The 24,609-nt window shown below is 37.9% G+C and overlaps 1 protein-coding gene across 6 annotated transcripts in view; it reads left to right on the plus strand.

Moving 5' to 3' along the window:
- The window catches only part of RAI14 (retinoic acid induced 14), a 174,524-nt gene that overhangs the window by 137,769 nt on the left and 12,146 nt on the right, over nt 1-24,609 (plus strand). For 3 of the 6 annotated variants that reach the window (XM_077116933.1, XM_077116934.1, XM_077116931.1), the window contains 10 exons: nt 4,831-4,895; nt 8,966-9,023; nt 9,694-9,764; nt 10,945-11,051; nt 11,904-12,082; nt 12,320-12,348; nt 13,437-13,523; nt 14,412-14,498; nt 16,948-17,005; nt 24,212-24,327. In XM_077116933.1, the coding sequence (XP_076973048.1) occupies nt 4,831-4,895; nt 8,966-9,023; nt 9,694-9,764; nt 10,945-11,051; nt 11,904-12,082; nt 12,320-12,348; nt 13,437-13,523; nt 14,412-14,498; nt 16,948-17,005; nt 24,212-24,327 (857 nt within the window). The remainder of the gene's footprint in view (nt 1-4,830; nt 4,896-8,965; nt 9,024-9,693; nt 9,765-10,944; nt 11,052-11,903; nt 12,083-12,319; nt 12,349-13,436; nt 13,524-14,411; nt 14,499-16,947; nt 17,006-24,211; nt 24,328-24,609) is intronic. The other 3 variants (XM_077116932.1, XM_077116935.1, XM_077116936.1) reach the window with 3 other exon arrangements.

Here is a 24,609-nt window from a genome sequence, read left to right on the forward strand (position 1 = left end):
GCATCTGAACTACCTGGAGAACTGAAGGAGAGAGAAAAGGGTATGGGGAGAAAGGGAGAGAGGAAGAGATAAAAGAAAAGAAGGAAAGAAAATGAAAGAACAAAGGAAAAGAATAAAGAGTATGCACACATACATCCAGGCTCTAACCACTGAGATTCAGACTCCATTGGTCTGGAGGTAGCCAGTCATTGGTATTTTTTAAAAGCTTCCCAGATGGTTCTAATGGGCAGCCAATGGTGACAAATAAGGCAAATGGAGGAGACATCCAGCCTGGGATTCCGCCACTGCTTGTCATCCCAAAGAACCAAAGCAACTATTTATTGCTTTTCACTTTTCTATTGCATGTGAAAATCTTCAGTCTCTAATAGGTTAATGGTAGTTCATACTGGAATATGACATCAGTCTAACTGTTTAGTCTCTATTTAGACTTCTCATTAAATCCACAAGGAAGGTCCCCCTGTCTCCAAAACACTTTGACCTCCTCAGAGTAGTCAACTTGGGTGGGCAGCCAGGTATTTCACGAATGCTGTTATTATTCAAAACGTGTGTTTCAGAATTGTTTTCAAAGTCTGTGGCACTTTCTTTTCTTTTAATGTTCTCAGTAGTTGTGAATCTTTATCCTTTGAGAATCAGTTTGGTTTCTTGAGGATAACCCAAGAACCACTTGAAGTCAAGTATGGTAAATGAGGTATGCATCAAACTGTTGAAACCATTTTTGGTCAAAAATAGGGAATAATTGAAGTAACAGTGATTTTTTTGAATAGTGCTACAGAAAGTTCTAAAAGCATTTTGAGAAATGGCAATACCAGTAGAAAAATGAATAGTTTCCTTAAGTGTCAACCTTGAGGGAAATACTAATTTTGGTTGAATACAGTTATTTTGTTTGCATTTAAAGTCATACCACATGCATATAGTGCAATTTGATTGGCTAACACACCCCTAAGAAGAGGTCTGTCCTCTTAAATTGAGGTAGTTTCTGCTCTAAGAAAATCATAATCTAACAGAATTAGCTTAGAGCAAATAAACTGAACCCATAACACAATTTTGTTTCACTGCATTTAATGTTAAAAAAATAGGTTAGATAGAAGTCTAGTTGTTTCTATCATAACCAAACTTCTCTCTCTCCTCACCTATCCTTTTTTTGTTTTGTTTTTGCTCACCTATCCTTTTATTATAGGAAATAAATGTTTTTCTAACACATGCTCACTGTAGAAACTTTGGGAAATTTAGAAAACTGTAAAGAAGATAGACAGTGGTCCTACTCCTACCATGAAGAAAAAATTATTTGCTACTATTTTGCAATAATATGCTTTCTACCAGATTTTCCCATGCATGTGTTTACAAAGTTGAGATCACATTATATAATAAATTCTCTATCCTGTTTTTAATTTAACATATCTGCCAATGTTATTTCCCTATTAAAAGCTCTTAAGAAGCATAGTTGGGTTTGGGGGGAGAGTACATAATATCATGCAGATAGTGTTTGTATCTACTAGTAAATCTCACTTTTGAAGAGCCTGGTGAAACCCGGCCTCTCCCCACCAGTGGATGTGCCCTTACAGATGGAGGTCACACTGCCCTCTAAGAGGAGATCCTGGTTCTAGCCCATTCTGGGTGCTTCACAGGGATGGGAACTACCCTAGTCTGTTTTTTTTCCTTTCTCCGACTTTCAAATCAGTAGAATCCACAGCACTTGTGGTCCCAGGACATTTTCCGAGCATTCTATGATTTGAAAATGTCTCAGAGCTGCCTGTCACTTCCCTCTCACCTAACAATTTTAGCAAAGAGGTCAGGTCTTTGGTTCTAGGGTCTCATTGTTTTACTTTGGTCTGAATAAGGCACCAATTTCTTCCTGTGGTTTCTGAAAGGATACAAAGAGAAGACAGGAACAAAAGAACTAAAAAGCTTAATGAGGGGAAATGTCTGTCATGTTATTAAGAACATGGCTTCTCAGACTTTTTTCTATCACAACAAAAAGAATAAATTGTGATGGCTTTCACTGCCCATGCCTCTGTCCTTCCTGTTGGTTGTAAAACCAACCTCCATCTCTCCTTCTCAAGAAAGCATTGGGGAACAAGATTAGTCACCATTAGAAGCCTCAGGGGTCATCCTTAATCCAAAACATTTTTTATGTGGCGGTCAGGGGAGGAATTAAATGACTGAGCTTTTATAGGTATCATTTCAGTAAACCTTGCTTAGGCAATGCCAAATTATTACGGAGATGCAGTCATCTTCAATCCCAAGACTACTGAGAATTGGCCCAAAATCTGTTACCATAAATCATCTTACCCTGTAGTGTTTTTGGAGAAATCCCCCTTTTATTCTTTTCATCCAGATATAAGTCTGCAAGGTGGTCAATTTGGTACAGTCTCCTACTTTGCAAACTGCTGACTGGATTTAAGTTATAGAAACAAAGGATTTTCAGCATCTTTTTTTAATTCTACTATCCTTCTACATGGAACTCTTAGACATCTGACCAGACAATTTTTATGGATGCTTTTCAAACATCAGGGAACAAAACACTGTTGGAATTTGGTTCCTTGGGTGTAGGTATAACACAGTATCAGTAATCATACCATTTTTAGATGTGGGCTTTTGAAAAGGGTTCACATCTTGAATGAATGAATGAATGAATATATATTTGCCAACCACCAAGCCAACTATTCTAAGAAAGGCCAAAGAAATACACAGAAAAATCATGACTTATGTTTTGTTTTGCCCCCCCCCATTCCTTTATTACCTGTTACCAAATAGCACAGGACCTTCTCCCACAATGAAGAATTATCCAGCTTAAAGTGTCACTGACATGCCTTAAGTCATGTCGCAAAGTATGGGCTCTTTACAGGTGTTTTGAGCCCTTTACTGGTGGGGTAGTTGAGGGAGTATCTAGGATTTAAGAGTTTTCTAGATGTGTTGAGATAGCCATTGGTGGTAGCTTTGGTTCCCTTCCTACAACACTTTCAACCCCCCCAACCCTGACCCCAGCCATTTAAACTTAATATACCCTTAATTCAAAGTAATAAGTCTTTATTAAGTGTCAGCAGTATTGTAGGCACTAGAGAATACAGAAGGAATAAGATAGAGAAAAATTCTTGTTCTCTTGGAGTTTGTATCCTAGTGGAGAAAGAAAAATGATTAACTACATGTTCTGGTTTGCAAGCTTTTGCTATGCGATGTATCAGAAACAGAACAGCTTTTAAAGGGGAGAATTTATTGCATTGCAAATTTACAGTTCTAAGGCCATGAAAATGTCCAAATTAAGGCAAGGCTGTGAAAATGTGCAAATCAAGGCACCAATGAAAGGCTACCTTCACTCAAGAAAGGCCCATGAAGTTCTGGGTTTCTCTTTCAGCTGGAAGGCACATGGGAACTTTTCTGCTAGCTTTCTCTCCTGGCTTATTGTTTCATAAAACTCCCCTGGGGGCATTTTCCTTCTTCATCTCCAAAGGTCTCTGGCTGTGTGGGCTTTAAAAGTTTTTTCCAAAATGGTTGCCTCTTAAAGGGCTCCAGTAAGCAACCCCACCTTGAATGGGTGGAGACACATCTCCATGGAAACCATCTAATCGAAGTTACCACCCACAATTGGATGGGTCACATCTCCATGGGAGCAAAGAGATCCCACTTAGCAATATTGAATGAGGATTAAAGAACATGGCTTTTCTGGAGTACACAACAGATTCAAACTGGCATACTATGTAAATATGAGAGAGCATGAGTGTGTGTTTGTGTTTTTGTCTAATTAGAGAGAGGGGTGGAAATAGAGTATCAGAAGGTGCTTAGTGCTGTGAAGGAAAAGGAAGTAAAGTAGGGAATGGGGGATCAAAAGGATTGGGGAGGAATTGGAATTTTTAAAAACTATTTTATTGATAACTCTTCACACAAATACATTCCATACATGGCGTTCAATCAGTGGCCCACAATATCATTATTTAGTTGTGTATTCACCACCATGGTCATTTTTTAGAACATTTACATCACTCCAGAAAAATAAATAAAAGGAAAAAAGAAAAACCTCATACTTACCATACCTCTTACCTCTCCCTCTCAATGACAACTGGTATTTCCATCTACCCAATCTATTTTACCCATTGTCCCCCCTATTATTTATTTATTTTTTAACTCATCTGTCCATACCCTGGATAAAGGGAGCATCAGACACAAGGTTTTCACAATCCCGCAGTCACATTGTAAACATTATATCTTTATACAGTTGTCTTCAAGAATGAAGGCTACTGGAACACAGCTCAACAGTTTGAGGTACTTCCCTCCAGCCACTCCAATACCCCAAAAACTAAAAAGGGGATATCTATATAATGTGCAGGAATAACCTTCAGGATAACCTCTCGACTCTGAAACTTCTCAGCCACTGAAACTTTGTTTTGGAGGAACTGGAATTTTAAATGGGGAGGTCAGGAAAAATCTCACCAAGAAGGTGGCATTTCAGGGGCATCCAAAGGAGGTGAGAGAGCGAATTTCTGGGGCAAGACACGGTATTTGGTGTACATTTTGTGAGCTGAAAGCAGTACTTCTCAGCTGCAACTCAGAAGCATACCACAAGCTTCCTGTTTAGAGCTTAATCACACCCCAGGAGGACAGCCTGGTCCACCTTGGGGTGGTCCTGTGTATGTTACCCCCTGGGCGGACTGCACTGTGCTGTTCTCAGCTTTTGTCACACTGAACTTTACAGATAAGTATTTGGGGCCTTGCTCTAACGAGTAACAATTCCGTCTTTGTGGGAGAACCATTTATTTACGCATAGTTGTCTTCATTACAGAGATAAGAGATTTCATATGCGTGGCCTTTTTTCCTGATTTTTTAAAATCCTTTTAGGACACAGTGCTTTACACCTCGCAGCCAAGAACAGCCACCAGGAATGCATCAAGAAGCTCCTGCAGGTAAAGTGTTGGCAATTTAGAATTATAAATGTGTCATTTCAAATTTTTGAAAGTGACCCTATAGCTGAAGGAACAAATACATTCTCCTCCACACATGCCACACCCACTCCTTTAAATACCATCCCAGAACGTTGTGTTTCCTATGAAGCTATATTATTGAAATGATAGCCAAGGAGAAGATTGTTACCATAGCAACTTCCCTGGTAAGGAAGAGGACCCTAAGGAAACTTTAGTGTGAATTCCTGGGATCCAGCTTTTCACACCCCTTTATTCTGCTCTTCTTTTTCTTTTCTAAAAGGCCATGCCCTCTAAATAATTGTCTTTGCTTTATTTTTTTTAAATCTTCTGTGCTGCTGGGGAAAGCCACTACTGTCTTACTGCCATGCTCTCTTGAATGCAACTCCTGTTGAGAAGCAAAATTTAAACTATTATTTCCTCATAACTTGAGCTTTTAGTTCTTGGTTTTTAAGCTCTTTATATCAAACCAGTGCCCTGGTTTGATAACCTTGCAAGATAATATATACTGATCGCTTAAAATGACAACTTCTCTAAATTTTTTAATAGGAATATTTAATGAACTCCCAATAGCAGTCTGTACAGTAACATCCAGCTGTTGCCAGTCAAAATGCAAGCTGTCTGTTCTCAGTCACAGCACAGAGCAGTTACAAATGTGCTCAGAGTACTGTCTGTTCTCTTTAGCTGTTGTCTCAGCCTGCACAGTCACTATATGGGAACAAGCATCTTGCTTCAATTTGGCTTTGCAATTCTAATGCAAAATGTGGTTGCATTCCTCAATTTGTCTCTCTCTGTTGATCACACAGCTTCTTGTCTTGCATTACATGATGCAAGCTACTGCCAGTGCCAGGAATGCTCAACCTTAACAACTCTTTGAAGCTACATTCAAGAAAAATAGATGAACTTCTGGGATGTTGCATTATGTGGCTTCCTCTTAAGGCAATTAAAATAGAACTTCTCTTGTCTGCCTTCTCTGGGACCAGTGCTCTAGATAAATGAAGACCTTTGACTTGCCCCCTGCTTTCTACAACCTCTGTTCTGTCTCATTTTTTTTAATTTTATTTAATTTCTTTGTGTTTTAAATTGCCATTCCTATCCTGGTTTAGCTCTCCACACTTTGCATCTGGCTCTGATTTTAAGGAAGAATTAACCTGACAAGCTGGAAATCCTCATGGGCAAAGACCAGATATTCTAGCCTCTAATGTAATCGTATATCTGGTTATGCAAATGGATTGGCTTTTCCTCTGGAATCTTTGAAGCCCTTAAACAGTTCCTTGTGCTATTCTAAAATTTAGGCCAGGGCATGGTAAACTGTAACTTGATCTCCATTCTTCTCACCCTGAAGGGCAGACAGTTCACTCTAAGTTTGCCTGTCCTTGCCTCCTCTAACTTCCAAATGGTCTTGGTAGTTGTCCAAACCTCAGCCTTCGATGTCCTCCTAACAGGTTCCTTAGGTCTTGCTTCACTGTCAGTTCTTTACCTCTTGTACTGGCAGCCCAGAGCCTCTGCCATGTGCCTCCCCAGTATCTCCTGCCCCTCACTCTCTGCATTTACCGATCTCTCTGGGCTCTCTGGCCCTTTGTTCTTACTACTTGTCTGCTGGATAGAGTGGGAGGTACCTACTTCCCCTCTTCCAGTGCTTTTGTTTAAATTTCTACTTCCTTCAAGCAAAGAACACCAACAGAGCCTTGTAAGATTCTTTAAATTCAAATCAATCCCCACTTTCCCCTGATAGCCCGCTAGTCCTTTACTGCCTTTCTTTTAGCAAATATGCCCTGGGCACTGGGCACTGGGCACTGGATATATACGTTCAAACTGCAGTCTGGCAAATAAGTACACAAATAGACATTACAAATGGCACAGCACTAAGAAAGAGGCACTGGGAGAAAGAAGGGAGAGGTAGGATGTTAAGGAAGGACTCACCGAGGAGATGACATTAAAGCTGAGACCTTTTATGGGTTGAATTGTGTCCCCCACAAAGACATGTTTGAGTTCTAACCCCCAGTCCTATGACCGCGACCTTATTTGAAAAAAGGGCCTTCGAAGGTATTATTAGTTAAGATGAATCCACAATAGATTGCAGGTGTGCTTATAAAGGGAGGGGAGACATAAACACAAGGAAGAATACCATGTTACAACTGAGACAGAGACCAAAGCCCAAGGATTGCCAGCAACCCACTAGAACCTAGGAAGGGACAAGGAAGAATTTTCTCTTATGTATTTCAGACTTCTAGCCTCTAGAACGGAGACATTAAATTTCTGTTGTTTTAAGCAATCCAGTTTGTGATACTTTGTTATGGCAGCTCTAGGAAACCAAGGTAGACCTTAAGGATACGAAGCAATAAGGGCAAAGCATTCCATGCAACGGGAATAGCAAATGCAAAAGGCCTGAGTTAGGAAAGGGTCTGGCCAAGATGGAAAAGGAAGCCAAGGAGTGGGCCTGGTGCAAAGGACATGAGGTGAAGAGAAGCACAGGATGCAGGCACTGAGTTACTTAGGACCTTGTGGTCATGAGAGGCAGACTAATTAATTCTTAGCCCAGAGGGGGAAAACTTTTAAGCAGGGAGGACGTTCACAGTTTTAAAAACTCACACCAGTTATGTACAGAATTGGTTAAAGGGGGAGAAAGTGGAACGGGGTAGGGGGCACTAGGAAGCTGTTGCAGCCATTGAATGAGAAGGTGATGGCTTGGACCAGGGTGATGCTAGTGGAGAAAGAGAGAAGGCAAACTCAAAGGTTTGGGGAGGACGGGTCACATTTTGACAGGACCTGGTGGTAGATTAGATGTAGAAGAAGAAGAAAAAGAAGAAATCAAGCATGCCTTGGTGGTCTCTGGCTTGTAGATTCATGAAGATGCTATTGTCAGAGATGGGTAAGAGTCAGGTTTGATGTGAGGGAGGGAAACTAGAAGTTTTGGCCGTGCTATGTTTGGGCTGTTTGTGAGACATGAGAGTGGGGATGTGAAGTCAGCTGTAGGCTATCAAGCCTGGTGCTCTGAGATAACCTCTGTATTGTACTGGGCTGTAGTCCAGTCTGTCTGGATCTGAATCCCAGCTCTGCTAGTTCCTATGATTTGGGCAAGTTGCTTAACTTCTTTGTACCTGAGTTTCCTTATTTGAGAATGGGGCTAAGAATAATGCACCTAACCAGGGATTTTAGGAGCCTTCGAAGAATTCTCTGAACAGTGCCTGCTACATAATAACTATATATACTTATTGTTATCATTAGATATACATTTAAGAGTCATCAGCTTCTAGATGGAATTTCAGTCTATAGGTGATTTGGGATCAAGGAGAAATGAGATAAAGTCCCAGGGCTGAGCACCGAAGAAACAGGAAGTTTTGCATTTGGATGTGGGAGGAGGAGTGACCAGAGCAGCTGGGATGGGCTAGGACTCTTGGGGCCAAGAGAAGGGAGTGCTGGAGAAAAGGGAGTGGGTTGCAGCAAAGAGATTGCTAAGAAGAGGAAAAAAATATCCATTCTCATTGGAGTCATAAAGGTTGTTGGTGACCTTGACCAGGGCCATTTCCATGGAGCCTTGAGGGCAGACACCCAGCTGCAATAGGTTGAGGAGTGAATAGGCTTCCGTTCACTAAGCCTACACATTTAAGGAAGTGTAGACTATGCAGTGGGTTTTTCTTAGGAGAATGTAGGCTTAGTGAAGGGAACAGACAAGTAGGACAGAAAATGGGGCTGTGGGGGGCAGGGGGAGGGTGTGTGGGTTCAGGTTGAGGGTTCCTAGAGCTTGCTTGTTGCAGTGAAGATGATCTGGTGGCGATGGAGAGAATGATGATGTGAAAGGGAAGGAGAGACAGGGAAAGCAGCAAAGGTCGAGTTTGCCTTGTGACCTGATTACTTGGAGATGAAACCTCTCCCCCAATAGAGGTTATATCACTCTCAATAGAGATTATAAGTACCCAGGGTACAGCAGTGGGACTTATTTATTCTAATATCTTCCCATAACTAATATCATACCTTGCAGAAAAAGGGTGAACTGAATAGAATTTGTGCAGAATATTGATATTTTATTATGTGTATATATTTTGGTCTTCCAGTCTAAATGCCCAGCTGAGAGTATTGACAGCTCTGGGAAGACAGCTTTACATTATGCAGGTAACTTCATTTTCTCATATAAGCCACAAACCTTACTGGACTATTCCTGTAAATCATTCCTAGACATTCCCATTGTACTCAGTTTGCAAAACCCCTAGTGCTTTACCAAGGAATACGCCTAGAATTCATCACCTGTCTGGCCAGCAAAAATTATCATAGTTATTATATTGTAACTCATTTAAGGTTCCTGTTTAAGAACTTATCACCAGCATTTATGGATTTTAGGTCATGTGTGTTGCAGAGTTTCGATTTGGGGATCATTTGAACATCAATCAATTTTATTTATTCACATTTTGCTTTACTGTCTATCATGACAAAATGTTGGCACTGACCTCTAGGATGATTGGATCTACAAATGTCTTGTATTGCTAGTATGGGAAAGTAGTGTCCTACTAAAAACTAAAGCAAATGTTTTCCTAAGCATGCAATCACTGGCATTAGACTTAGACAACTCTGACGTTAAGCAGTAATTGAAAAACACCTCTTCCTTAACCGTCCTGACACCTTTTCTCTCCTGTGCAAGTAGAATGAATGTATACAGACTGGATAGAACAGGGAATTTTTCCTCCTAGAGGTATTTGATGCCCCAGGTTGTGAGAGTAACTTTGTTGACTGGCTGTGGTGTTAACTTTGTTGACTGGCTGTGGTGTTTATGCTTCTCTTCTCTCAGCATCACAGGGCTCCCTCCAAGCTGTGCAGATTCTCTGCGAGCACAAAAGCACCATAAACCTCAAGGACTCTGTAAGTACTGGGTGGAGGTGGACATGGGTTTGCAAAGCACTAGTACTGCAGGATATGTCTGAGAATCACTTGGCCACAAGACTAGATTTCTTGCAGGAATTAACATACACATGCTAATACCTCATGGGGATATTGCAAAGCAAACGTATAACATCTATAAATAAATGCAAGCTCTCAGAACCTCAGTACTTTATAATTAGAAAGTATAACTTCACAGAGATAATTTCTTAGAAATGTATTTGAAATTCTACTTAAAGAGGACACTTAAGCCTTAACAACAATTGTATTTTTTTAAAGGCTCCATTATTTAATGATTGGTTATATCATAATTTATCTTTTCCTTTTGCCTATCTGAATGCACCTACCTTAATAATTGTAATCAACCCCGTTTTGGGGGTGTATGCCAGGAGAAAGCAGAATAACAGTTCCTCATTATGGTTTGTATCATTTGCTTTATTTTAAGAAAGGCCCACCCCCCCTAAGATTAGTCAGCTGTTGATTCTTCTAATTTTTTTTCACTTGTTTTACTCATAATGTTTAAATTCTTACTCTGACAGAAATTGTATAAGAGTTGGAGATCTAATTTCCCTTTTGTCCAAAGGGATTGCCAGTTGTCTTATTGTAGCCTATTATATTAGTTGTCATATTATATTAAATCACTATGTCTATCACCCTTGTTATCTAGCCACATCAGTAGTAGTCCTTTAATTTATCCCAAATTTTGGTACCTAGTAAGATTATGAAAGCGTATGCTCTCCAGGAAGGAACTAGTGGAATGGCCAGGAAGCATGTAATTGATTGGGAAGAAGCCTTGGAGAGGGTTCTGAGACCTGCTGATAGCATGTGGGGACAAGTCCTCTTAATTCCTCCAGACCTATCCCTCGATTCCCACATACACTTGCCTTGAGCCTTTTTGAGCCTTTACACACTTAGTGTTCTACCCTCTCTCACATCGTTACCCAGTGTGAGTGACAGCCAAGCGAACAAGCAACCCAAGACGCTTCTGGAGAAAAGCTGTGCAAGGATGTGAAGGTGGCCCTGTAGGGCACAGAATATCATGGTCAATCAAATTGAAGACTAGCAATATAATGCATGAATAAATGTGGTAAAAGAACAAGAGCCTTTGCGATTCTGCCTTTTGGTGTCTAAGTTAAGATCTTCATCTGAGTTTGTCTCCTAGGATGGGAACACACCACTGCTTCTTGCAGCTCAAAATGGCCACAGTGAGGTCTGCCGCTTTCTGCTAGATCATGGGGCAGATGTTAATTCCAGGGACAAAAATGGAAGGTACCATGGAACTAGATGGAAAGCATGTGTTTCAGTGATATCATGTTCTGAGAGTTGGTTGGTCTTTTTTTTTTTAATATCCCATTATAAAGTGGTTTTTAGCTTCTTTTTTGTTTTTATTTTTTGTATTTTGATAATCAAGAATGTGTTTTGACTTAAAAATGTCTCCCAGACCTCTGTGGGCATCATTACCAACAGAGTCTGTGAGGTGACCAATAAATTCTAAAGTGAATAAGCCATTTCCTGTGACTTATCATTCAAAGTAGACAAAATAAAAGTAAACATACTGATTACTTTTTAAAGATAGTCTTAGAAATATGTAAGTACCATCATTTAAGGTGAAAAAAGGTCAATAGTTGTATCAATCATACTGAATTCCATTATATTACATCAAATAGTACAGAAGATTGTTTATACTGCTTGACCTAATTTGAGTCAATGTTTTGATTTGATCTGAAGTTTTAAAAAAAATGACCACCTAATTCTATTTTTTTTTTTTTTTTTTAAAGAGAGAGAGGGAGTAAGTGAGAAAGAAGGGAGGGAGCAGAAAGGTTATTTTTATTTTATTAGTTTTTGTTTGTTTGTTTGTTTTTTACATGGGCTGGGGCCGGGAATCGAACCGGGGTCCTCCGGCATGGCAGGCAAGCACTCTTGCCCGCTGAACCACCGCGGCCCGCCCCTAATTCTATTTTGATAGCATTTTATTTTGGAGTCCCCAGAAGATTAAATATAGTAAAGGTTTAACTAACTGTATTTTATGTTCTTTTCTGTTTCAAGATAAATGAAATGATTTTCTAGGAAAGGGTTTTCATATTTTGTTACTAATTTGGTTTATCTCCTTTTTTTCTTTAGAACTGTTCTCATGCTGGCTTGTGAGATCGGCAGCTCTAACGTCGTGGAAGCCTTAATTAGAAAGAGTGCAGATTTAAATCTTGTAGATTCTCTTGGACACAATGCCTTACATTATTCTAAACTCTCAGAAAATGCAGGAATTCAAAGCCTTCTATTATCAAAAATCTCTCAGGATGCTGGTATGTGAAAGGAAATAGCCAGTGTTGTTCTAAATATATCTACTCAATTCTCCCCAAAGGATAAAGGAATTTATGCATTATGATATATTTTATTATTATTTTAAAAGATCTTGAAGAAAAATGAAGTGTTAAATATTGTGCGAGTGTGTGTGTTTGTGGGTGTGAGTATCCCCAGCCAAAGTGGATATGAGTTTCATTATGGCTCTTATGTTCTTTCTTTCACTCTTTCCTCTACAGATTTAAAGACACCAACAAAACCAAAGCAGGTATTTATCTTTGGGAGAGGACTGTTTTTTTTTTTTTCCTTCATTATAGATTGTGGGAATTTGAAAATATTCAAATTAAACTACTCTGTGGTCCACTGGAAAAGTGATACATACTATATCAAAACTACTTAAGGACTGAACTATCTTTGGAAGAAATAGTTCATTCTTATAAGGTGGTAAATGTTTTCTTGATGATCTGCACTATTTTAAAAGCATGTAACTGTAAATGTGCACTTTTATATTATTCTTTTTCCAAAATGTACTAATACTTCCAATTGGTGTGAAAATGTTTAATGTGGTTCAACTCTGACTGAATAATAATATTTTAAATATTGTATTTTCATGTAGACTACAGACCTGCAGCCTCAATAATGTTAGATATTTAGTGAAAATAAGATACTTAGTTTTTCCTGTTATTTTATTTGTGGCTTTTCTACAATATCATCTAGTGTTGCACAGAGTAGAAATAGCCTGAGAAATTTACCTGTTTTTGCAAAAAATATTTCATCACCGTCTGTTTACTTTATTAATGAGGAACCATATCTTTGGCTGCTATATTTATTTATACATCAAGATTCCTGAAGTAATCATAAACCACAATTACTCCTTACTGAATTTATTAAATGCTAACTGTATTACTTATTTATCAATAATCTTCAGATATGGTGCTCTCTCCCTCCCTGCCCCTACTGCCCATATTTATATTCTTTAAGAAAATGAAATGATGCAGAGATGAGGGATATACCATTACTTTGCATTAAGATAAAAGGCTTGACTGTGGATGTATTCTAGGTTCTAAGTTATGGTAGATGATTCTTCATCCTCTGCTTTCCCAGTTCTCCATCACCAACTTAATCTGGTTTTGTCTTGTGTTTTTGTTTTCCTGCTATTAAAGCATGAGCTGCTGGAAGAAAACTTGGAGCATGCATATTACTTATTTTTTATGTTGGTAGCAGATTTCAGATCTTGATAAAATAAGAAATGCATGGACTGTTGAGGTGTTTCTCATTTGTTTGATGAAGCTACTCACTTAGACTTTACTAACCTAACTAACCCACCTTCATTCTTTGGACTGTGGTAACTTTCAGCATGATCAAGTCTCTAAAATAAGCTCAGAAAGAAGTGGAACTCCAAAAAAACGCAAAGCTCCACCACCTCCTATCAGTCCTACCCAGGTAACAATAAAACAAAGTCAACAATCAACTGCAACAGTAAAGCCATAATTTTGTCATTTTGCATTTAGGCCAGAAAGGAATTTGTTTTAGAACTGATCCTTAATGCACATTTAAAATTTTCTTTACTGATTTCAATCACAAATTGTGGCACGAAGGATTTTCATTATTAGTGTGAAAATTATGTTAATTCTTATTTATTTCAAAACTGAAGAATGAACAGTAGCCAAAAAAAAAACTCAAGGAAATTTCTTGAAAAAATAAAATAGCAGCTCATTCTATTTTTAGTGCCTCACATTAACAGATCTAGGGAGGGGCAGGGGATTAGGTAACTAGTCACACAGTTAAAAATGATTCTATATGTTTCTGAAAACATTTCTAAAATATATTTACCTTTATAATTACATTTAAGGTTGGCTAATATTAAAAATTGTTTTCATTTCTGAAATCACAGTGATTATTGCTTAGAAATCTACAACTTGGCAAATCGAAACAGGCTAGGGTTTGTTACTTAAAAAGACATAGACCATATAAAGAGAATAATCCATATTAAAGTAGTAAAGAGAGGACTATCTATCTGATAAGTAATTTTAAATACATTTTAGCATATTTGTTAGTAATTGCTCAACCTGTAATAGAAGTTTTATAGATTTTAAGGGTTGATTCTAGTTAATACTGAGGCAAATTTACTTAATTATACTCTACCAACTTTCATAAAGAGTTCAAAGTAGCTGGATTGCATTGAAAAAAAATGTTACACCTCAATTAATAGATGCTAAAGATAGTAATTATTGAATATTGTTAAGTTGGTTAAATAGGTTGACTCTTTGGTTTGGGGAACAAAAGACTTTGAAGAAGCATTTTTTATTGGTGGTTTTATTTTGTTTTTAGTTGAGTGATGTGTCTTCCCCAAGATCAATAACTTCAACACCACTTTCAGGAAAGGAATCCATATTTTTCACTGAACAACCCTTCAAGGTATTTCATTTCTGTCTTCAATTTTGTTATTGAAATTTAATATACGTGTTTAACATATAACATAAGTTATACAACACTGTATAGAACAGAATATGTTCCTGGGTCATCAGTTACCACTTTTTTTACCATGAAGGACCTGTGATTATTTTTTTTTTGTAGAATGGACCCCAGAAGATAAGCATAGAATGAACAAATTGCATTTATTAACTAATAATTTTTTTTCATTTTTAAAGAGTCAAAAATAACAACTCACCTGATTTGAATTTATATAATGTCAAGCAAAAGTATATTTTTTATTGTTCTCTGATGTCTTACTAAGAAATCTATAGTATTAAATTTTTCCTGACTATAAAGTAATATTATTTATGTAGAAATTTTAGAAAATCCATTAGTTCTTTATCCAACCTTTGAGAATTCATTAACATTCTGCTGATTTGTGGTTGGAAAGTATTTTGAGAAAGTGGGAGGATATTTCAATTCAATACCTGTTTATGTAACAATCACTAGGAAATTGTACCTAGGAGGAAAGTAGAATATATACTTGTTAAAATGAAATGTTCCAAATGTATAATAACTTTTCCCCATCTAAGTATAACTAAAAGTGTGTTACTTATAACCTGAATACAAATGGATCTGAAAAAAAGAATCTGTCAACCTATCATTTCCCTTATTTCAACTAGACTTTGTTAATATACTCTTTAAGATGGCTACATGAGGCAAGACAAGAAAGTCATGCTGTTAAAACTGATATTATAATATCTTCTAATATTGCTATGGCCCAAAGGAAATAATAGATTCCAAAGAATAAAATTACAAATTACAGTTTTTAAAAGTAGAATGTAGGGTGGTGCACCAGTGGCTCAGTAGCAGAATTCTTGCCTGCTGTGCAGGAGACCCAGGCTTAATTTCCGGAGCCTGCCCATGAGGAAAAAAAAGAAGTAGAGTATAAAAGAATTTCATTTCTAAAACAAAAGAAGATAAAAAGTGAAATCCATTTAGAAAAGTGTAACTTAAAAAGACTAAAAATACCAAGTGTTGGTCAGAATGTAGAGGAACTAGAACTCTCATATCCTGCTGTTGGATATGTAAAATGGTACAACTTTGGAAGAGTCTTTGATGATTTCTTTGAAATTTAAATATATATTTACCATATGATCCAGCCATTCTGCTCATGGATGTTCACCCAAGAGAAATAAAGATATTTATGTCCCCAAAATTTTGCACACAAATGTTTATGGCAGCTTTATTTTCAATAATCCAAAACTGGAAATAACCCAAATGTCCATTAACAAGCAAATGGATAAACAAAATGAGATGTATCCATATAGTGAAATACTATTCAGCAATAAAAAGGTATAAACTGCTGTATAAGCAGCATCATAGATGAAATTTAAAATCATACTGAGTGAAGGAAGCTAGACACAAAAGAATTCACATCACATGATGATTTATAGGAATTCTAGAAAATGTAAAAAGGAGAACAGTGGTTACCTGGGCATTGGCTGGGTTAGACTGGCCTCATCACAGAGGCATGAGGAAACTTCTAGGGCTGAAGAAAATAGTCTCTATCTTGAATGTGCCGGTGCTTTCACAGGTGGTACACATCTGTCAGACCTCCCAGAATTGTAAACTTTCAATAGGTACAGTTTATTGTACCTCAGTGTGATTGAAAATATACATTTTTTTTTTTAAGTGAAAGGGCCTTTACAAAAGTTTCATTTGCTGAAATGTTACACCTCTTATTGTTGTCTGGAGTGCATCCAGATGAAACATTAATTTCTGGCAAGTCACTATATTTCATTTTAAAATGAGAGTCTTTTAAGTTACAAGAATTTTTGCAATATAGTAAAAGAGAGATACTCAGGAATAAAGGAATATAAGAAATCTTTAGGGGATCAGTTGTTAATCCAGGACCATAAGAATTTTTATTCCCTTATAAAATTACCTTTATTTTCATTGACAGGTCTTTACCATCATTTCTCTTTAAAAGATTAATATGTTAAAAGCAGATAATTTATAAAATGATAAATCTTGAAAGTCCATTTTTAATATGTTTTAACCAATGTATAAACCAGGTGGCCACAGCTCCTGTTTGACTTCATGATGAAAGGAGTATTTGCCCTCTTGGGTTTTAGGACATACACCAATAAATTAGCTATTAAATAGAATGATTGTAATCTTAAAAGATATTGTATAGTACTCACTAAATGAAATTTCTGAGAAACTTTTTGAGAGTATATTCTCTAGGACCTCTCATGTTTCTCAGTTGATAATTACCACTTTTATTCACTTATGTTGAAAATGTCATCTTCTTAAGATTTTGTAGCTCTTTTTCTGAAAGGATATCACCAACTGTTCAGTGTAAGCCCACGGAGGAAACTCTGGTTGATTCTTTTGTGGAACAGTGTTATATGCAAGAATATTCTTTTAAGTTATATTTGTGTTTCAGCAGGCTGAGATCAGTTCCATACGGGAAAACAAAGACAGGCTCAGCGACAGTACTACAGGTAAGATGAGGGAGAATCTGCTTTTGTTCCTTGACCATTCTTTATTCCACTTACCTTAAAAGACAGCCAAGACCAGCGGGACACTTTCTGTAGGGAGATTCGAAGAACCAGCTTGTCTCCCAGAGCTGCTCATATTGGGGGTGGAGGGGTCACTCTTTGTGCTTTGGGGTCCTTAGCCAAGCATTTAAGAGTCTCTGAGTTTGGCTGTGAAAAAATATATCATTCCCTAACCTAAATTTTAGCATTTTCTTAACTTATGAATATAATCAACAAATCCCAGTGGGAATAGCAGGTCAGTGATTTTGACACCAAGATAATTCACCGATAATTTGATATCATTTTACTTTTAGTGGAAATATCACACTATCACTATGAAAAATTACAGTAGTTAGTACACCTGCTGCCAGATCTTGTTGTTTGGTTTGTTACAAAATATCCTATATATTTTACCTTATGCATTGAAAAATATTACCTTTGAGATAAGATCTATAGACTTCATCTCAGATGCCAACAGTTGAGAACCACTGCTTGTATGTTAATACATTCATTTTACTTGTGGTAGGAGAGGTTCAGACTAAATCATTGTTTTCTCAACACAAACTACAAATCAGATCCATGAAAGTGTGTGTTTTGTGGGTGCATTGTTAACCTATCACTTCCCTCAGTTTAACTAGACTTTATTAGTAAACCTCTGTAAGATGGACGCCTCCACAAGGCAAGGCAAGAATATTATGCCGTCACAGTTAACGTCTTAATATCTTCTAAAATGGCTGAGATGAATAAAGAATAATATTGCAAATTTTGATTTTCAAAAAGTAGACTTTAAAAGACTTTCATTTCAAACCTTGTGTCTGATGCTTCTTTTATCTACCTTATGGACAGATGAGTAAAACGTATGGATTAAAATAAATAAATAATAGGGGAAACAAATGTTAAAGTAAATTTAGTAGATTGAAATGCTAGTGATCAATGAAAGGGAGGGGTAAGGGGTATGGTATAGTATGAAATTTTTTCTGTTTTCTTTTTATTTCGTTTTCTGAATTGATGCAAATGTTCTAAGAAATGATCATGGTGATGAATATACAACTATGTCATGATATTGTGAATTACTGATTATATATATAAAATGGAATGATCATATGGTAAGAATGTTTGTGTTTGTATGTTGGTATATTTAATAAATAAAATAAATTAAAAAAACACTTTCATTTCTAAAGCAAGATGAGATTAAAAGTGACATCCATTAGAAAGACTAAATTCAGACATCACAAGTATTTTTTTAAATTCCAATTGTGAGTAAGAATGTGGAAGAACTGAAATTCTTATGCCCTGCTGGCAGAAAAATGTGAAATGGTACAACTACTTTGGAAAAGAGGTTGGCAAAGTTTCTAGAGGTTATGCATATACCTACCATGTCAAGCAGCAATTTCACTCATAGATGTTTACCCAAGAGAAATGAGAATATATATCCAAACAAAATCTTACACAGCAACATCCATCAAGAAGTGAATGGATAAACAAAATGAGATAGTACTCGGCAATAAAAAGGAATGGGCTGCTGCATGCAACAACATGGATGATTGCATGCCAAGTGAATGAAGCCAGGTGCAAAAAAATTCACACTGTATGAAAATGCATTTATAGGAATTTGAGAAAATGCAAAATGGAGAGCAATGGCTGCTTGGGAATGGGGTAGGTGGGGATTGGCTGTGATGGGGCAAGAGGAAATTTTTAAGGGTGAAGGAAATACTCTTTATCTTGATCGTAGTGGTGGCTTCGTGGGTGTACATACCTGTTGAACCTACTCAAATTATAAACTTTAAATGGATGCAGTTTATTGTATATAAATTAACACTCCCTCCAGCATCCCTAAATCCTGAAATTTTAAAATCTCTTCTTCCTCTGCCTACCATGGCAATTTGGGAATTTCAGTTGTTGCTCAGTGTATTAGTCAGAGTTCTCTAGGGAAACATAAGCACTACGAGATATATATGTATTACATATATATATAATGTAAATATTATGAGATTTTTTTTTGTAGGAATTTTCTCACATGACTTGGGGTGGGCAAGTCCAAATTCCATAGGTGAGGCCACAACCTTATAACTCTGATGAAGGTTTTCAGTGAATTCTCCAGAAGAAGTTGGCTGGCTAAAGTACAGATGGAAGTTCTCCTTTCTCTGTCTCTTTCAGTTTAGGCTGGCAGTGATATGAATCTTGTAAAAATAATTTGCCAGCTTTGCATATAGCTTACAGGGGTTCAAACCATCAGCCATAAGGACTTTCCACAAACCCTTCCTGGATAACTGCATTTCCAAACCTGACTTCCACAGATATTGCTGACTGGTTCTGTGTTCAGTTAAACCCTCCCTTGGGGCTCTATTTGCCAGGGACTTGCTTTCTGGAAGCTCAGAGGGCTTGATAGACCCCTGATAGAACTACCTCTGGCCCCAGACTCAGAGCACATTATCTAGATGGACTCAGAATTTTCCAAACCATCAATTTCTGGTTTCTTTGTGCCCAGGAATTCAGTTCTCAATTTACCCCTTTCCTCTCTCATTTCACTAGAAGCTGCAAGGGAAAACCAGGCTGCACTTTCCACAGTTAGCTTGGAAATCTCCTTAACTAAATGTCTAAGCTCATTGCTTTCAACTTCTGTCTTCCATCCAACTTAAGAACTGAATTTTGCCAAGTTCTCTACCACTTCAAACAATGAAAGCTTTTCCTCCAGTTTCCAATAACATTTGTAATTTTTTCCTAAGGCCTCAGAAATAACTTTAGCATTCTTATTTCTGTCTACAGTCTCTTCAAAGAAATTTAAACCTTTTCTGTCAAGCACCACACAGCCTCTACTCATTACCCAATTCCAAAACCATTCCACATTTTTTTTGGTATTTGCAGTAGCAACACCTACCTGGTACCAAAATCTGGTTTAATTTCTTTGACTAAATACCATTTAGTGAGTTGGCTTAAGAAATGGTAATTCATTAGCTCACAGTTTTAAGGCTAAAGAAAGTCCAAAACAGGCAGGCGATGGTGACTCAGTGGCAGAGTTCTCGCCTGCCATGCTGGAGACCTGGGTTCAATTCCTGGTGCCTGCTCACACACACACACAAAAAAAGTCCAAATCAAGGCATCATTAAAGCAATGCTGTTTTCCTGAAGACTGGCATTCTGGGACTGCTACCAGCGATCTTTGGTCCTTAGTCCTGGGCTCCTCTGTCACGTAACAATGCCTCTACTGGCCTCTTCATTCTCTTCCAGGTTCTGTTGAATTTCAGCTTCTGCCTGCTCCCTGTGACTTTCTCTCTCCTGTCTGAATTTCATTCTTTTATAAAGGACTCTAGTACATGATTAAAACCCATCCTGATTTAGGTGGGTCACACGTTACTTGAAGTAACCTCAAAAAAAGGTCCTATTTACATGCCGACAGGAATGGATTAAGTTTAAGAACATGTTTTTCTAGGTGATGTATAACTCCAAACCACCATTCTCACTGTGAGCCATTACTTTCTCTTCTAGAAACCACCCTAGAAGTAAATTTGCACCATCTCTTGGGGTCCTCATCCAGGATGAGTGTTAAAGTTAATAACTCTTATCTGGCCTTATGCTCCAGCCCCCTGGATCAAATACCCTCAAAATCCAACCCAGCAGCACACACTCTAATCTTGCAGTCCTTCCCTCCCTCATCAGGCCCAGTTGATCCCTGGCTGTTTTTTCAGTGCCTTGTTATTGGTTTGGCAGCCACGAGAGAAGGTAGAGCAGATCCAAGGTGGCCCCTGTGGTCGTGCTTGGGAGAGGCCTCTGCAGTGTCTTCCCGAATGAGTGAAGAGGGGAAGTGTGAGCTCCTAATAGGAAATGGTCGGCCACCTCTTTGGACTCTAGGATTCATAGAAGTCAGGGAAGCCAAAATCTTCAGAGGTACCCATCCAAATATCCCCACTTTATGTGTCAGGGGCCCAGATTTTCTCAACCATGGCCCTGATCTTATTCAAGAGCCTTGCCTCAGTTGAGCATTTAGTCATCTTTGCAGCTCAGGCAATTCTGTTAAATCTATTAAATCTTAAATTTGGGCTACATTTTTTTTTTTTGGCTTGCCCATTATAAAAGAATAAGAGATTATAAGCTATCAGAGTGGCCTTCTGGTCTTAATGCTTTGTTTTCAATTGTATATTAAGTCCCCTCAGCTTTTCATAATCTTTCTGCAAGGAATCAGTGCAATTTAGTCTCACCCAACCAGTCCCCTAGCCCTTGTATACACTGCCCTCATTTTTTACTATATTAATCATCCCGACTAGCCAAGTCATTGCCCTCCACCAGTACATTCTCCCAAGAAACCAGTGAAAATTTTAGCTACTGGGGTGTCACTTAAAGCCAGGGACTGTCCAGGCCCCACATACCACTGGGATAGGGTCCTCCTTGCCAGCTCAGCGGAGAGTGATCTAGTCTGGAAAACCATCTTACCACCTGCTTTTCGGACCACTCCTGGTATTAATCAGTTGGGTCCTCTAGGAAGCAGAGGCTAAGGTAGATTCAGAAGTGCCACAGGTTTCTTTGGGGGTTGGTCAGAGACAGCTTTGGATTGCAGTGTGCATCTGACAAATGCTTGGCTAGCACAACAGGAGCTCTGGACAAGAGGTTGCCCGTTGGAGGAGTTTTGCATTAGACAGAAATGGCCAGGCCCTAATGCTTTGCCATGCTCAGGGGTTAGCAGATGATTGCTTAGGAAGGGGGTGGTGTTGGCTCAAATGCTGACATGGATATGAAGTAGGTGACAGTTGAGACTGTCAGCTCACTTGCACTCTTTGCAATGAGCAACAAAGTTTTAACCTGAAAGGACAGTGAGATGAGTACCATCATGGCAGCCTTTTATAAGGACAAATGCAGAGACAAAGTGCACACCCAGTTATTTTGACTTCACCAAGACAGAGTTTAATGCATTGTATCCCTTAAGAGTCCATCCTAAGAATTTAACCTCTTAAGAATATAATATAGTACTTCAGAACTAAGCTAAAATACATATCACTGTTTTCCTGTGGGTCAGCATTTGGAAAATCTTAGATGTGATTTAGAAAACTAAACTTTCTAATTATTGGCAGTGATCAATGTTAATATAACTCAACAAGTGTTACATTGGACACATTTTAAACAATGCATTGTATTTTAGAAGTACTTTCTATTGTTTAGAATTGCAGTCATGCTCCCGATACCCTGGTTTCTTCCAAACTTGCCGAACTCCTTGTCATGGGGATTCAAAACACGGTACCTTAGGCATGAGACATCAGAAGAGCACCTTAGCATAAGCAAGATTTCCTATGAAGAAATGTCATTTCTCATCCTTCCAAATTACAATCGAAGTTTTCATCTTTGCATTAAATGACTGTGAGAAAACAAAACACATATAAGTAAAAAATTTAGATCAGAGCTATTCAGAGTGTGGTCTGTAGAACTGTTACCATTCTGTTAGCCTCTGTAATAAATAAGGAATTTGCACCAGAAAGTTATCCAATTATGTCACTAAGCAAGGTTTTGTTCAGCTGACATTTTTCTCATAGGAAGACATTCTGGTTGAAGAAAGCAGTACATTGTATTACATTCTGGAATAAGTTCCTTTGCTCGCTGCAATGAACATTTTGAGTAGATTACTTTAGATGTTATTTCAGCACGATAATCAGTTGTATGTCAAAAAGTTGTTGTTAAGCTGTGGAATTCAGAGAAGAGAATCATTTCAAGTTGGGGTGGTAAGCAAATGTCTTAGGAGGTGGAAAAAGTTTGACATGGGTCTTGAAGGATGCATATGACTTATCTAGGCAGGTAGATGCTAGACAGCTAATCCTGTGAATAAGGAGTATAAGATTCAGTTCTGCATTAAGCATATAGAGGGTATGATGGAAACCATGAATTTGAGAAAAATGGAAATCTCTAGAGAAAGGCAATGAGTCATAACGTTTTTGAAAAGGTGGCTCAAGTCCAGAGATCCTAGAGGCCTTAAGCCTGTGTTCTGATTTGAAACTTATGTACCCCAGAAAAGCCATTTTCTTTCAATCCTGATCCAATTTTGTGGGCCAGATCCATTTTTTAGGGTGGAACCTTTGGTTAGATTGTTTCAACGGAGATTGAGCCATTCACTTGTGGGTGTGGCCTTTTAATCAGATTACTTCCATGGAGATATGACACGCCCAGTTATGGGTGTGACTTTTTTATTAGATGGAGACTTGACTCCAAGATGGGTCTTGATTAGGTTATTGGAGTCCTTTAAAAGGGGCAACTTCTGAAGAAAACACAGTTGCTTCAGAGATGCAGACATTCGGAGGAGTGGAAGGCAGGAGAAAAGAAATCTTTGGCCCCGGGAGATGCTAAGCTAAGATAAGAAACCCAGAGTTTTGTCCCAGAGCAGCTAAGTGAGGGTGGACAGATGCTTAGAGAAGAAACCACTGGAATCAGAAGCACAAAGCAACAAACTGGGAGCAAGGACCTCAGATGCCAGCCATGTGCCTTCCCATCTGACAGAGGTACTCTGGATGCCATCGGCCTTTCTTAAGGCAACATATCTGTCTCTGGATACCTTAGTTTGGACATTTTTATGGCCTTAGAACTACAAACTTGTAACTTAATAAATTCCCTTTCTAAAAGCCAACCAACTAAAACAGCCTGATAAAGGAATTTGGAGATGATTTTTGGCAGGAGAACAATTAAAGCACCTGAAGTAATGGAGAGACCCAGTCTAAGCATGTTTTAGGAATATTAGTCTGACAGTGTTGTGCGGGCTACATTTTACTAGGGAAAGGAGAAAGGCAAGCTTTGTCAGGAAACCATTTGCAGTTTCCAAATACAGTGATAAAATCTGAACTAGAATAATGCTGATAAGGAGAAGAAATGCAGCAGGTGCCAGAGATATTTCTAAAAAAAAGCTAACAAAATGAGACGTACTAGACATGGGGAGGAACCAAAATCAACCAGCACTTAATCAAATGAATGGAAAATGTATGACCAATTCCACTAGTTTTCAGAATCAACTTAATATGTATCCATAGATCTAGTCTTACCCAGTAAGGAAATCCCAGTCTCTGAAATTTACTATTCATCATTAGCCAGTGAGAGGTAGCATAAACAGGACTAGGAAGAACCGAATCAGGGTAGAAGGTTAAGTTTTTTAGATGTTAGAGAAATAAGTTTAATTTTTTTATATTGCTTTTTTTATTCCAAGGTGCTGATAGCTTATTGGATGTCAGTTCTGAAGCTGACCAAGATCTTCTTGTCCTATTGCAAGCAAAAGTTGCAACTCTTACTTTGCACAATAAGGAATTACAAGATAAATTACAGGTAGGTAAATAAATTGCTACCACAAACTATTCTATAATATCTAGCTTTGGGATTTTCAGTTGTCAACACATATATTTTGTTTTAAACATCAACATTAGTCTCTTGAGAGTGTTATTTATTAAGCCTATTCTGAAAATTGCCAAATTGGAAACTATATATTATATATGTTAGTCATTCATTTAGTAAGGTTGATCATTTAGCAGATTTGAGAACTTGATAGTGTGTAATTGTACTAAGCTCACTGCCCATCTTCACAACTAGAACAATGTAAGAAACAAAGGA

Source organism: Tamandua tetradactyla, chromosome 9 (assembly GCF_023851605.1).
Source record: "Tamandua tetradactyla isolate mTamTet1 chromosome 9, mTamTet1.pri, whole genome shotgun sequence".
Lineage (NCBI taxonomy): Eukaryota > Metazoa > Chordata > Mammalia > Pilosa > Myrmecophagidae > Tamandua > Tamandua tetradactyla.